The following is a 15,502-nucleotide window of genomic DNA, read 5'->3' as shown; positions in this document are numbered from 1 at the left end:
AAGCACTCTCTCTGAACAATTACAGTGATATGATGACAGGCAGCTGAAAGCATTGGCCTTTGTAGAGTATCGCTCTTCCCCAGAAGAAAAGGGAGAGCTATTGAGAAGGGGGTGTGGGGTGCAGACCACTGATGGAAAGGTGGCAGGAGGAAAACAACAGAACACTGGGTCACCTGGGCTTTTCTTTGCTGTGCACAAAACGCACTCTTTTCTCCTTCACATCTTTCCAGCTAAAGTGGCCAGCCTTGTCGAGCTGAACCTCTTTTCCATTCCTTGAGAGCACGAGGTGACCATTGGTGGGAGTGCTCACCACATGGAACAGGAGGTCTTCGAACCTGCCATCCTGGTCTTGAACATTCAGGAGGAGAAAATCCAGTGGCTTCACTGAACCAATTGCAAGGGTGAGGGAACCATTCACATGAAGACTAGGGGTGTGTATTTTGCCTGGAAAACATATGAATCCAAAGGTCAGGCTTGGTACAGTCACTAATTAGGTTTTATTGTTCTTATTATTTAAAGAAATAGACTTGTAATGTTCATTCAGAGCTACAAAGATGAAACTCTAGGCTATCATATTCCATAAGACTCCTTCTAATATAGTGGTTCTCATCCCGGATGCACATGAGAATAACATAGGGTCTCAATATTAAATGATAAAACTCCTAGAAGAAAATATAGGAGAAAATCTTGGTGATCTTACATTAGGCAATGCTTTCTTAGATATGACACAAAGAGCACAAGTGACAAAAATAAAAATCAGATGTATTGGACATCATTAATATTAAAAGCTTTGGTGCTTTTAATAACAAAGGACACCAGCAAGAAAGTGAAAATACAATCCACAGAATAGGAGAAAATATTTCCAAATTACATAACTGAAAATGTTATGCCATATATGCATATATGTATGCATATGTCCATACAAAAACTGGTACACAAATGTGCACAGCAGTGTTATTCATAGTAGCCCGAGGTGGAAATAATCAAAACAATCAAACATCAATTGATGAATGAATAAACAAAATGTGGTATATGCGTACGATGCAGTTATTATTCAACCATAAAAAGACATACTGATATACGTTCTAACATGGAGGAACCTTGAAAATATCATGCCAAGTGAAAGAAGCCAGATGTAGAAGGCCACATATTGTAAGATTCCATTTACATGAAATATCTAGAGTGGACAAATCTATACAGAGAGAAAGCAGATCAGTGGTTGCCAAGGGCTAAGGCAACAGGGCAGTGGAGAGAGACTACTAATGGTTATTGGATTTCTTTTTAGAGTGATTAAAATGACCTGGAATTAGACAGTGATGATGGTTTCATAACATTGTGGATACGCTAAAGACTCATTGTATACTTTCAAGGGTGAATTCTATGGTATGTGAACTATATCTCAGTAATAATAACAATAAAGAATCACATAGGGATCTTTTAAAACAATCCTGATACTTAGGATCCACCACCAGAGATTCTGACCTAGATGTTCTGGGGTGGGACCTTAGTGATTTTACAAGCTCCCCAGATAATCCTAACAGGCTGCCACATTTGAGAGCCACAGTCCTATCCTAATACATTTGTCATATCTGATCATCAGACCTACCAAGGGCAAGAAAAGGGTCAAGTGTCTGATGCCATTTGTAAGAGCAGCACCAGTTAATCTACCATGAAGCAGGATTATCAGTGGCTTACTCAGAATTCATGTGAAATATATACGTTGTTTTAAAAATTTACGATCTCTGTCCATAGGAAACATCTGATGGATAAATTAGGATTTCTGACCTTGATATGGAATTCATCCTGTCTCCTGCAAGTCATTTTGCCTGGACTTTAACTGGTAGCACTTCTTCCTTTTACAAGTAGGTCAGACAGGGTAGTTTAGGAATGCCAAGTTTCAGGGGGACTACTTCTAACGGAAAATTACTCCAATGAAAGTTGACTCATTTTCACAAGTTGACTTGTATTACATCTCAAGTGGGGTAAGCTGACTCTCAAGTATTGTACTTGGGGTTTCCAGAGGATCCTAATGAAATAAGCCAAAGATATTTTCTTCCATGGGAAGTCTTAATATCATTAGAGGTCAGAAATATAGACATGAAAAATATGATTGACTGCAGGTGATAAAACATGATTCATGTTGTTGATGAAGGACACTCAGAAACCAAGAAATGCTCAGCTGTAATATAACTCCCAATCCTCATTCACCTGTAAAAGTTTTGGGGTTCAAAATTAAGCCTGAATTTAAATTTGTTTCTCTTTGTTGTTGAAGGTAAAGTGTCCACGGATGTGTTGGACAAGACTAGCTCCATTCCTTAACGTGTTACCTAATTCTTAGTGGCAAACAGAGTGGCTTGAAATCCATCCACTTCCAACATGTGAACCTAATGGGGCAAGCTCCTCACACTATTCATTAATTACTTATCATTTATTTCCAGTGTGTGCACAAAGCATGCATCATTGCACCCTGGCATAATAGCTCTACATGTTTATATAAATATAATAAATTATATCGGTAAGTATAATTTTCCATAACATGGCTGTAATTCAGGAACACAACTAAGTTTTATGCCAAATTTCTGATCTGATAGCTGTGATTTTTAAAGCACAGATTGCTTCTTTTTCCCTTCCAAAGATCTTAGAAGTTGAATTTCCCCAATTTTCCATGTTCTATAAACACTCCCTTATTCCATAGCAGCACCAGGGGTCTTCCGAGAATGGAAAGCCTGCATTTTGTACCACACGAGCCAACTGTATCTGCAAACTCAGCCTCCGCGTGGAGAAATTACAGGTGACTTCACCAGAGCACTGGAGGGGAAGCACTTACCAGCACATGTTTCATTAGAGGAGTGGGCAGGGAAGCCGGGAACACACTTGGAAACACAAAGGCCACTCTTCAGAAGGAACCCATGGTCACAGAGGTGACACCGGTCTCTGTGGCTGCACTGCAAGCACCCCCAGGGGCAGGCTACCGAAGAGAGGACACACTGAATGAGGCAGGACAAAGGCACAGGCACCCAGAGGGGGCCACCAGTGATAAAGAAATGAAGAGTGGGAGCACAGCAACATATGACCCCCAGCTGTAGCAAAAGAGAGTTCCCACAGTTTCCTGCAGAATTTCACAGAAATGAAATTTCCTACCCTGCAAAGGAAAGTGAACAGGAAGGAGCACCCTTGCTTTCCACACTATGACCTGAACATGTTGCACATAAATGGATTGTTTAAAAAGTTAACAATACTGACTTGTAAGAGAGGCAGCTTATAGGGATTAAGAGCATAAGCCCTGTCAGGTACTGTTCCTCTTCTACCACTTAACGGCTGCTGAATTCGGGCAAGTTGTTTAACAGTCTGTGGTGCAATTTTCTCATCTTAAAAATGGGGATAGTGGGCTTCCCTGGTGGCGCAGTGGTTGAGTCCGCCTGCCAATGCAGGGGACACGGGTTCGTGCCCCGGTCCGGGAAGATCCCACATGCCGCGGAGCGGCTGGGCCCGTGAGCCGTGGCCGCTGAGCCTGTGCATCTGGAGCCTGTGCTCCGCAACGGGAGAGGCCACAACAGTGAGAGGCCCGCGTACCGCAAAAAAAAAAAAAATTTTTTTAAATGGGGATAGTAATAGCACCTAATGCAATGACTGTTGGTTGGATTACATGGGCTATATATAACGCGAAGTGACTAGAACAATATCGGGCACACGAAAGGACTCAAATGTACTACTATCACTGCTATTCTTATTCTTCTTCTTCTTTTTTTTTTTTTTTTTTTTTTGCAGTATGCAGGCCTCTCACGGTTGTGGCCTCTCCCGTTGCGGAGCACAGGCTCCGGACGCGCAGGCTCAGCGGCCACGGCTCACGGGCCCAGCCGCTCCGCGGCATGTGGGATCTTCCCGAACTGGGGCACGAACCCGTGTCCCCTGCATTGGCAGGCAGACTCTCAACCACTGCGCCACCAAGGAAGCCCTATTTTTATTATTTGAAATGCATGTGGAGAGCAAGCTATTTAAAAGATCATAGATTATTTCTTTGAATCAAGTTAATAAGCTTCTATAAATCAAGTGTTTACTGCCTAATTATTCTGCTTCCTCAGTTGAGATGCTGTTATAGAGAGGTGGCACGGGGTAGTTTAAAGGGCCCTGAATTAGAATCAGAAAATTTGAGTTTAATATCTGACTTTATGTTACCCTGGTTAATACTCTTAATGCTCTTTCTTTTTTTTTATTTGTAAAACAGGATTCATAGTGTCTGCCATATTTTACCAAGTCATTGTGAAAGTTAAATGAGATAATGCAGATGAAGGAAATTTGGGGAAATATAAAATGCCATGCCTAGGTAATGGCATTATTATTAAGTATCAGGTATTCTTTAAAGTGGGGCGCACCTTACCAAGTTTTGATGGAAATGATGAGAACAAACTGAGGAAGCTCTTGTGAATAACTCAATGGACAAGGAGATTAAGACTTTGGGTTTAACTTTAGTTTAATAACAAAAGTTCAATGTGTCTCACTAAATTGTCCCCAGAAATCCTACTCCTCAAGGATATTATGGCAATATCAGGGTCACTGGTAATTTTGTCTACGCACTGAAAACCCTGGGCCCATGCCAATAGGGCTGACCCACTCTTAATGGACACCACACCTCAGTTCAATATAAGCTTTACATTCCATGAAATATTGGCTTTGTTTCCATACAGACCTTTAGGGACAATATTGATTTGTCCAAGAGAATTATGGACCTGCACTTCCATATTCTATTTAGCCAGCCATTGACAGATGTGCACAAGAAGCCATCAATTATTTAGGCCAAACTCCCTGGGCTTTCATTCTGCTCCTAATTCAGATTCTCCTTGGTTACCTGAGAATCAGCACACCTGACTTCCTTGCTGCCCTCACTTCTTCCCAGAGAACACAGCACAGTCTCCAAGTTACCTGTGCATTTGCGGTTTGAATGATCTGCAAAGTTCCCCTTCCCACATTCCTGGACACACTGGGCTTCCAAGAGGAGAAATGGCCTTTCACAGCGGGTGCACTCATGGGGACCTTGGCACTGGAGACAGTGGCTGTCACAGCCTGGAAGACACAAGTCAAGTCAACAGGAATGTGCATGGCTTTCCAAGTGGCTCCTGGCCCTCGTGGTGAAGCAGTACAACCTGGTGTGCTGAGCAAAGCAGCAGACTGGGAGTCAAGGAGCCAGGCTTCCAATTGTGACTGCCATGCTTACCAGCTGGGTGACTTGGCACTAGTCACTCCACGTCTCTGAGCCTCAGCGTTCTCTCCTATAAAATTCAGAGAACACACTGGCCCACCCAGCTCCGTGAATAAAGATCAGATTACATAATGAAAAATACTACGCAAACTATAAATTGACAGATATCAGCCATTATCATTATTATTAACTAGTCCTTGGCTCCTTGCACTGCTTCACTGAGTGTCAACCTTTCCTGACTAACCTGGTCGGTTCTCAGGGTATCACCCAAGGATGCTCCCAGGAATGTTGCCTGTGCACTTTGGGTGGGCATTCCAGGGTGTGAAGATTTTGCGGCGTTAAATTGAGGCTGAAGGGGGTACTGAGGCAGAGAAAGGTGACGGTTAGATATATGGTATTGGGAGGGTCGTGGGAGGGCAGATGGTGGGATAAGACACCCTCTCCATGTGCTCAAATGACCAGAGCGTGCAGACCTCTCCGTCTGGAGCACAGGACTGTTCAAGTTTTAAGGAAATCCAAAACTAATGGTCAAACCATATCTGTTTGTGTGGCCATATACCTCCAAGATTCCCATGTGGATTTCAAATGTAGCAAATGTTGTACTGGGGCATGGGAGAATGAAAGAGCGGACATTTGCATTAGAACAGAGAAAAACTCTTAGGAAAGAAACAAGAAATGGGATAAAAAGCCAGAGAGGAAACTGGTCACAGGCTCCTTCTTAGAACAGTAACATACAGAGGGGGCAGAAGCTTGGATGAGCACAGAGCAAGGGCTCCAGACACTTACTCTTGCAGAGGCCCAGGTCCCGGTAAAATGAGGGTGAGCATTGCTCCACACAGGCCCCGTCCTGGAGAACGTAGCCATCCATGCACTGCAGGCAGTCTGTCCTCAGAGGCCCGTGACACGCATTGCAACTCCAATCACACTCTAGAAAGAAAGTTCCTTCGATCAGCTTCCTTTCTGTCCACCCTCAGTCCCAGAGACTAATTTATGAGGACACTGGCTGCAGCTGCATGGGGTGGGTGAGGACAACATAAGAGATGTCAGATAAGTGAGCTCTAACGAGGCTCTGCTTGTAGTAGCCTGAACGCCTCTCTGAGGGTGAGTGTTTCCTAACTACGTTAGACACGGCGCGTACAAGGATCGCGCCTTCATGCAAAGCCTGTTCAAGGGAGTGGCCTATTTGCTCCCACAAACCTCATCTGACCTCCTCCAAATGCCAATAGGTAAAGGATGTCAGAGACTCAATGAAGAATGCATCTGCTCTCTCCACTGACACCAGCCACGTGACTCTCTTCCTCTCAAAAATCAGGCGTTGACCATCACAACAGAAAGAACCAATGACATCAGACTTACAAGGGGTGTAAACGAACTGTCCAGAAATAAAGGAGTTCCTGAAATAACAGATCTCATTTAGAGCAGAGCTGACTCCTTTACATGTTCATTCACTGAACAAGCACTGACGGGATGTAGAGCCCTGAACCTCATGTGGCGGGTGTAGACCCTGCCCTCAGGAAGTTTATGTTCTAGGGGCTCCCAGCCTTAGATGCGCACCCAAGTAATTCAGGGGGGTGGTTAGAACTACAGATCATCAGGTTCAACACCAGAAGTACCGAGTCAGGCCCAGGAAGACAGGGTGCTGTGGCTATTGTTTTTGTCATTGTGATTATGCTAGTTGTTGTGGCTGTTGTTCTAGATGGTCCAGGCAATTTGGATGGGCAGTTTTGCAGTCATAAAATGCAGAGTTCTAGCTGGTAAGGTTAAGTCCTTTGTGCATGGAAGACGGGACAAAATAGCAGGATTAAGTACTTGTTTTTGAAGTCAGGTAAACTGTATTCAAGTCATGGCTTTGGCACTTTTTATCTGCATGTCTTGCACACTTTCCTTAAGTTTTTTGATCCTCAGTTTCCTTATCTGTAAAACAGGGATAAGAATAGCACCTATTGGGCTTCCCTGGTGGCGCAGTGGTTGAGAGTCCGCCTGCCGATGCAGGGGACACAGGTTCGTGCCCCGGTCTGGGAAGATCCCAAGTGCCGCGGACCGGCTGGGCCCGTGAGCCATGGCCGCTGAGCCTGCGCGTCCGGAGCCTGTGCTCCCCAACGGGAGAGGCCACGACAGTGAGAGGCCCGCGTACCGAAAACAAAACAAAACAAAAAAAAAGAATAGCACCTATTTCATAAGGCTACTGTGAAGATTAAATGGAATAATGAATTTAAGGAACTCAGCACAGTGCCTGGCACGCAGCAGTTTAATAAATGTTTGCTGCTGAACTGGTTTCCTTGGAGAATGTATCTCCACTCGGCGCTGCCTCACCCCACTGTCCCTCTCCTCTAAGAAGCTGGGGAAACCTCTCATTAGTCATCTTTCTCTCTTCTTTGATGTAGTATTTCTAAGTCCCAAAGAAGCAGGTAAATGTGCACGATGGTACACGTGCTTCCAAGAAGATTTATAAAGTTAATCTCACTCATTTATTTGACTGAATCAGTCCTGAGGGAAAATGACTAAAACAGAGCCTTGAAAACTGCCAGCATAGTTATGAAATCATTTACAACAGGGAGGATTTGTGATAATCTTGTTTTTCACCACAGACTGACAACCACTGGTTAGAAGGGAAAAACTAGAAAAGGTTCTGTGGTCTTGAGGACAGCAGACCGCCTCAGTTAACAACCAAGTAGAGTTTCTTGGAATGGAACGTATGCAGTTTTGCAAAACCTTAAAGCATCCCAAGTTTACTTGACAGATGTTTGACCTCCATATCTGAGCCCTAGCTTCTCTGGCAGAATTGGAAAGGTCAGAGGGGTGGGGGTGGGGGGGAATGTGGAATGGAGGAATGGAGAAGGGAAATGGAACAGGAGCAAGGGAAATCCATCCTTTAATTCTGTCTTTCCGCTTGCTGAGTCCTGCCATTTGAAGAGCAGAAGCTCCAATAATGTTAAACATTGGAAAACAAGGTAAAAGGTAGTACTCAGTTTTTGACAATGTTTGCTTATAAACTCCTGGAGGACAGGGGCTGTGTCTTCACTCATTAAAGTATGTTAAGCAAGAGATGAACAAATCAGACACAACTCCTGTCCTCATTAAGCTTAGACTCTGGCAGTCTAGAGTTGTAAATGCAAATGCCTACGGGGCCCAGGAAGGCAATGTAAATCTTTGAAATAGGCCTGGTGTGATAGGACAGGGAATGGTGGGCACTGTGGCACCCTTAGGAGATCATGTTCCACCCAACAGAGACGACAGCTACTCATCAACCTACTGCTGCACTGTGGGAATGCAAATCCAGTACTGCCAAACCTTCTGACTTGTTCAAAAGAAACTGAAAATCTCAATTTTTGTATGTGAAATCTTCTGATTTTTAAAAGGCAAAGAATTAAAAATTTTAAAATGCTGTTAAATTCAGTGGATCAAAAAAAAAAACAAAAAAAACAAAACCACAGACCCTTGTCTTGGATTAAATACAACCTGAGGGTTGCCAATTTGCCACCTCTGGTCTAGTTACTAAGACCTGGCATAATATCTAGTACATGGTAGACAGAGAAAAATATTTGCTTAATACATACATACATACATACATAATGACTTTTCATCAGAGAAAGTCTAAACATCTGATGACAGTATTTTCCCAATGTGGGAGCGGACTTCTCTAGTAAAGGGGCATCGACAAGTAGAAGACTCGTGCAATTCTGGAAAAGCTTTACCTTTGCATGTCCTGGTGGAGAAGTCAAGATAGTACTGTGGGGCACAGCTCTCATGCTGACAGTCTCCAAAGAGCAGGACCTTGTTGGGGTCTCGGCAGGAGGTACAGCTGGCCTGTGAATCACAGCTTCCACAATGTGGGTCGCATGCTGAGCAGAGAGGAAAAGAAAATGACCAGATGATTACAATTGCAAATACTGAAGCACTGATCAAACCTAGACAGATGCTGCAAAGCAAAAGAGCCTCGCTCCAACCTATTTTTTAATCACGGCTCAGAACCCTACCCTGCGATCAACAGAAACAGAAAATGTTAATCCTGTTTTCCAAAATCAAAGAGGGTAATTTTATTTTCCAGAGAAGATGAATTATAAACCCAAGAACAGAAATCCCACATCCAAACTGCCCTGTGACTCAGCAAAAGGATTAATTTATACTTATTCTAAGATCTCTGGAATAATAGTCCAGAGTGTCATTGGAACCTTGCTTCTTAAGGAATCAAGGCCCCTACAGTTTATGATGTAGATTCAGATTTTTGTCTGATACCAAGATTAAAATTAGGCATCAACTTATTCTGGAGCTCAGGAAATCCCATATTTTAAGATACAAAGGACTTTAAGGTGACCTGGCTTACTGACTTGCTCAGTTGTAATTCTTAGCAGTCACTTAATTTAGGCATTCAGGGATGATCTCCAAATCTGGTCATGCTTCCATCTCTGCCTGATTCAACAACTAGCATTTCTCCACTGACTGAGTTGTTCATGCTAGAAACCTTAGAGTCTCTCCTGGCACCTCCCTTTCTCTCACTTCTAATTCAATTACTTACTGGATCTTATTTGTTTGAACTCTCCGATATAATTCTCACAACTTTTTGCTTTTCTCCATATCCACAAATGCCAATACATCCAAGCCATCATCATCTCCTCCTAGACCACTATCATAGCCTCCTAATTGGTTTGAGTCCCTTGCATTCTATTTTCCATGTATCTGTAAGAGTGATTTTTTTAATTCATACTTCTCAGGTGTCAGAGGACACTTTCATCTATGAACTCATATCTTTCTTCAGTCCTGGAAAAATTCCAGCCATCATTTCTATAAATATTGCTTCTCCATCATTCCCTCCATTCTTTCTACCTAGAAATCATAATACACATATTTGAATCCTCTCAATATAATCTCCAAGTCTCTTGTCTTTAACTCTTGCTCATTCTTCAGTCTCTTCTTCAAGAAGGCCTTCCCTGACTCTCCAGTATAGAACAGGCCTCCCAGGTACTGTTCTTATACCTTTCATTCATGCCATACATAAAAATGTTCAATTTCAGCGATTATTTACCATCTGTATCCTTTACAGCTGTAAGTTTCATGAAAGCAAAGACGAGGTTTCTGTTGTTCCTTGCTATAGTCCCCAGCACCTAGCTGGTTATCTGTAATTTTGTTGGTGTTCAATAAATACTTGCAACATAAGTGAAAGAAGCCAGATATTGTAATTATATATACTCAAGTACTAGCATCTCTGCCTCCCTCTGAAATTTTCTCTCAGCATGTGTCAGAGGAAAAGTCTAGAGAGTGATCATGGGAGTTTTAGTGCTAAAGGATATCAAAAAAGGATATCAAAGTGTGTGGCACAGTGCAGAAAAATGACCTCCCTCTAAAATAAAAAGAAACTCCTTTTGTTTCACCTACAGGAAAAGCCACTGGTATAAAATATTTGTTAGAATATGTAGACTTGTAATTAGAGGTCCTAGGAAAATTCTAGATTGGATTTTAAAACAGTTTGAATATATTAGAAAAAAATGTTTTTATTGTTGGAAACTTATATGACACTAAACTTTTATCCTTTTGGGAGGTAGGATTTCTACACATGTTGTATCTTAATTTTGCCAAAGGGTTTGACAAAAACCCTAAATATAAACTTGTGAATACAAAAATGAAGTGGGGTCTACCAGCTGTAAGTGGATTTGAAGATGGTTGAAATACATACTCAGAAAGTTGTCAGTAAATCTTTGTAATTGGAAATGAATGTCTTTAGTAGAGTATTATGATGAAGTCTTAATTTCTTAGTTGACCAACATTTTTATTAATTACTTTAATGAAAACAAAGAAATTATGCTAATGATATTTAAATATGACACGTACACTTACATAGGATACACGCATAGTTAAGTTTTACCAGCTGAAAGAAAAACTCAAACTTATTTTGGCCCATTGTATCAATAAACTAAAAGTAATCAGACGAAATAAGCTAAACTGTAAGTAAAGTGCTGCATTTATGTTCTATAACCAGTTGTACAAACAGAGGGGACACAAGGCCCGTTTAGAAAGCATTATTATAAAAAATGATCTAAGAATCTTAGTTGATTGAAAGCTTACTAAAAGTTGATATGGTTACTAAAGAAACTAACACAATCTTAAACTGAAGAGCCTCCATGTAACCTCAATGTCACCTGGACGCCCTGCTGGACATGGAGCTGCAAAACAAGGCCCCTGTACTGACAGCTGAGAGTTTTTTGTAGTTTACTTCCTCAAGCTTCTGTCTGCCTCTGTGGTCTTGAATCCTTCTATGAAGTCTCTCATTCCCAAAGCATAACTCAGCTCCTTCACTGACTCCCAAAAGAAATGGGGTCCCGCCGAGCATTTGGAAATGTTAAAAAAGACAATATGAAGGATTTGGGACTTCCCTGGTGGCGCAGTGGTTGGGAGTCCGCCTGCCGATGCAGGGGACACGGGTTCGTGCCCCGGTCCGGGAAGATCCCACATGCAGCGGAGCAGCTGGGCCCGTGAGCCACGGCTGCTGAGACTGCACGTCCGGAGCCTGTGCTCCGCAACAGGAGAGGCCACAACAGTGAGAGGCCCGCGTACCACAAAAAAAAAGAAAAAAGACTCTATGGAGGATTTGGAGGGATGCAGTGGTGTCACACTAAGAAGCAGGGGGCTTCCATCATTTCTCTTCAAACGCTTCTTCCTCTTTGATCGAACCCCTCAGCCGTCTCCAAGGCAATCCCCAAGTGACCTTGTCTCACTCAAAGTAGTTCTGCACATAACCAAACCCCTTGAGTTCTAGCTTCCCCGTTCAGAGGGGTGTGGGTGAGGAGGCTTTTCTCCCTCTTACAATATTCAGACCAGAGGGTATTAGCCTTACTGCAGTCACGTTGGTGTGACAATGTCCGGAGTAGCAGGGGCAGCTCTCCGAGGTCAGTGACCCCATGGAAAGAGCTAAGAGGACAGTGAAGAAGGGGCCGAGGGGACCAGAAAGCAGTGAGGGAAGCAGAGATGTATTGATACTTTAACTATCGTTCATTGAGGAGGGAACCTCACAGCCTATGACACCCATTCTCCCTCCCTGTTTTCTACTGTACCTCTGAGACGGTCCCCCCTTTCTGCTCAACACTCCACTGACTCCAGTCCTGCTCAGAACAGAGAAGTCCAAGCTAATGTCAGGCCTTGGAAGAGAATCATGTGAACGAGGGAGGAGCCATTCTACACTGCTCCAGAAGGAAGCTCTAGGGCTGATGAGAAACAGCCCTCACCCCCACGGATGCACCTGGCTTCCTTCCTCATCTGTAGCAGCCTGTGAGGGGGTGAGAGAGAATCTCTGCCCTGGGTGCAAGGTCGGCTCAGGTGCGCTGGAGTCTTCCTCCTACTCTAGGGCACTACGGTTTCAGGTATGGAGAACCTCATTTATCATCTCTTCTTTAAAGTTCCTTCTCAACTGGTTATCCTGAAATTTTAGAGCTCAGTACGCAATTTCTAAAGGTTCCTGTAATCAGAATCTAGACAGCTCTGAAGCTCTTACTTTCTTCTATAATATGGTTATTATTATTTTTGTTTTTTGCGGTACGTGGGCCTCTCACTGTTGTGGCCTCTCCCGTTGCGGAGCACAGGCTCCGCGACGACGCGCAGGCTCAGCGGCCATGGCTCGTGGGCCCAGGTGCTCTGCGGCATGTGGGATCTTCCCGGACCGGGGCACGAACCCGTGTCCCCTGCATCAGCAGGCGGACTCTCAACCACTGCGCCACCAGGGAAGCCCCTATAATATGGTTATTAATGCCTCCCCTTAATATTGATTATATTTCCTTAAAAGCCCTTTACTGCACAGTTCCTAAAATTGTCAGGCCTATAATTGTCTATAATGATGAGCATTAGAAAGGGACATTGTGGATTTTTTTTATTTATTAGAAACTCAAATAGCCCAGCTTAGGGGCATACCTTACCCTACTCAGTCTTTGGATGAAGGAAACCTAAGCTTTAGCAAAGGACTAAAGTTAGAAGATGCTTAATTTAACTGAAATAGTCTATAAAATCTTATTTACATGGTAGCATAGCAAATGCATTTGTGCAGAGCAGAAGCTTCCCAGAAGAGAAATACTTCAATACAACGTATTTTTGCCACCTATAAGCCATGTAAGGGATTCTGTTTTTTCTTTTGAACTTTTATTTCTGTGATTCCACTGCCGTGAAGAGCCTCATAAATCTAAGTCACTACTTCTATACCAACACTCTTTTGCTCTTGAATAGAATATGCAAGTGTTTCATTTGTGTCTCTTGTGTTAACAGAATCTACAGATTCTGGCAGACAGTTGATATATACCAAGCAAAGTTTTTGTTACAAAAGTAAAAAAAAAAAACCCAAAAAACTCTTTGCATTGATCCAAAAGGGATTTTTATCTCTGGTATCTCAACAGATGATGTAAAATGGTGGGCTCCATATAACTTCATTTCAAATGCAAATTCTTGTAAGAATCTCCATAAACTAACAGTAATACCTATCTTTGTATCTATAAAATATAAATATCTTTTACTGCTTGATTTGCCTCTCATGTCACATGATGATGATGATAACGACAGTAGCTATACTGAGAGCTTATTCTCTGCTAGGGTCTGTGCTAAGTGCAATAACATTAGAGGTAGGCACTATTATAATCTCCCTTTTATAGAAAAAGGAAACTGAGGCCTAGTGGTTAATTCACCTGCTCAAGGTCACAAAGCTAGTGAAGTGGCAGTTAGGATTTGAACTTTAGTTACCTGATTCTAGAGCCCACTCTCCTAACCATTACTCTATAATTCCTTCAACATGGTACTTCCTAGGACAGAAAATTGAAATATCAGTAGTGTATTTGTTAACTGTCATTTTCAAAATGAGAAAAGTATAACACAGTTTTTTGGCAACTGACACTTTACTGATTGAAATAAAGTAAGCTGCCTCAGCCTATTTCAAAACTGTTCCTTCATCTGTGAATCACTGTCTAATTTTTTTTCCACCCAGATTTGCCCTTGCCCTAATTTATCCTAACTCTTTGTGCATGACTCAGGTAATTAATCATATTTTAACTTATTTGAGAACTAAGATATCTATACAAGTAAGTTTCATGCAAGACAAAATAAACTACTGTTTGGGCAGAAACTGAATACTCTGTAGCATATCAAGCCTTGCATACTGTCCGTATTCAACAAATACATGTCAAAAACCAATTAAACCCAGAGAAGTGCTGAGGTTCAGGCCTTTATACTAGAATGAGCTCCACTCTCTGCTTAGGATCTTGGAATTGGATCACTGGGAGAAACCATAGGAATAAACTAGCTTAACAATTTTATGATTTTAATGAGATAACTAGAGAACAGAGAGGTTAAATGACTGACCCAATAACACACAACTGGCACTTGCAGAGGAGATCCCTAGTCCAGCACTTCCAATTAGGCCCATATCTGAGTTATAATCTGCTAATGGCACCCCTATGCTTTGTCAATTCATTTTCTTTCTTTTCTAAAAATAAAGGCTACCAGGTGAAAATATGGAAGCAAAAAAATCCCTGTTTTCTTCCATGGCTCCAGAAGAGCAGGAAAGGAGAGAAAGTTCATTTTTTAAAACGTACGCTGACAAGTGTGGTTGTCATCGAGATAGTGCCCTGGGAAGCAGGCAGTGCTGCAGGTGCCAAGATGGGACAGAACGAGGTCGGTGTCACAGGAGGAGCAGGAGAAGGGTCCTCTGCCCTGGCAGGTTCTGCAGGAGCAGTGACATTCTGCAGACGGAAGAGACATAAAGAGAACCTATGAAGCCAAATTCCCCTCCAAAGCAGCATCCCAAGAGCCGTTAATAAAAGCCCCAGCGCAGAGAGCATTAGTTGGTCTGGTTTATTACCCCATAGTGGGCTTCCTGCCTCTCTCTCTCTCTCTCTCTCTCTCTCTCTCTCTCTCTCTCTCTCTCAGTTCCAGCCTTCTCATCTATTGCCCAAGAGAAGCTTACGGGGCACGCCAGCTCCTGTATCCAGCACTTACTTTTACAAGCTCCTCTCTCTGCGAAGTATCCAGAAGGGCAATCGGGAACACAGAGATCTTCTAGCAGCAGGTACCGGGCATTCTGGCACCTCAGGCAGACGCTCCTGGTGTTGTAGAGGTCAGCTGCACAGTGCTGGCACAGAGGATGGCAGTCTGGAGGGGACATGGGAGCACAGAGAAGGCACGGATGCTATGAACACAGCGTCTCATTTCTACACCAAAGGGTAAAAGGGATTGCAATGACCACTGCTGCAGCACAGCTGGCTGGAGAGTAGCGCAAAGGCAGTATACATCAGTAAAGTAGAAGCTTGGGACCTGTACAAATTGCGTGTTTGAGGTTTT

General features: G+C 42.9%; 1 protein-coding gene across 1 annotated transcript in view; it reads right to left on the bottom strand.

Moving 5' to 3' along the window:
- FRAS1 (Fraser extracellular matrix complex subunit 1) overlaps window positions 1-15,502 on the bottom strand; it is a 461,640-nt gene that overhangs the window by 165,480 nt on the left and 280,658 nt on the right. Inside the window, exons 21-27 of the mRNA XM_081241677.1 lie at window positions 15,161-15,313; window positions 14,758-14,904; window positions 8,893-9,039; window positions 5,984-6,124; window positions 4,921-5,061; window positions 2,828-2,968; window positions 174-444 (exon numbers count right to left, since the gene is read on the bottom strand). Coding sequence (XP_081097803.1) covers window positions 174-444; window positions 2,828-2,968; window positions 4,921-5,061; window positions 5,984-6,124; window positions 8,893-9,039; window positions 14,758-14,904; window positions 15,161-15,313 — 1,141 coding nt within the window. The remainder of the gene's footprint in view (window positions 1-173; window positions 445-2,827; window positions 2,969-4,920; window positions 5,062-5,983; window positions 6,125-8,892; window positions 9,040-14,757; window positions 14,905-15,160; window positions 15,314-15,502) is intronic.

The sequence above is a fragment of the Mesoplodon bidens genome, assembly GCF_964165515.1.
Source record: "Mesoplodon bidens genome assembly, chromosome: 1".
NCBI classification, from domain to species: Eukaryota; Metazoa; Chordata; class Mammalia; order Artiodactyla; family Ziphiidae; genus Mesoplodon; species Mesoplodon bidens.
Note: the sequence above shows the minus strand (reverse complement) of the source record. Positions and strands in the feature narration are given on the sequence as shown.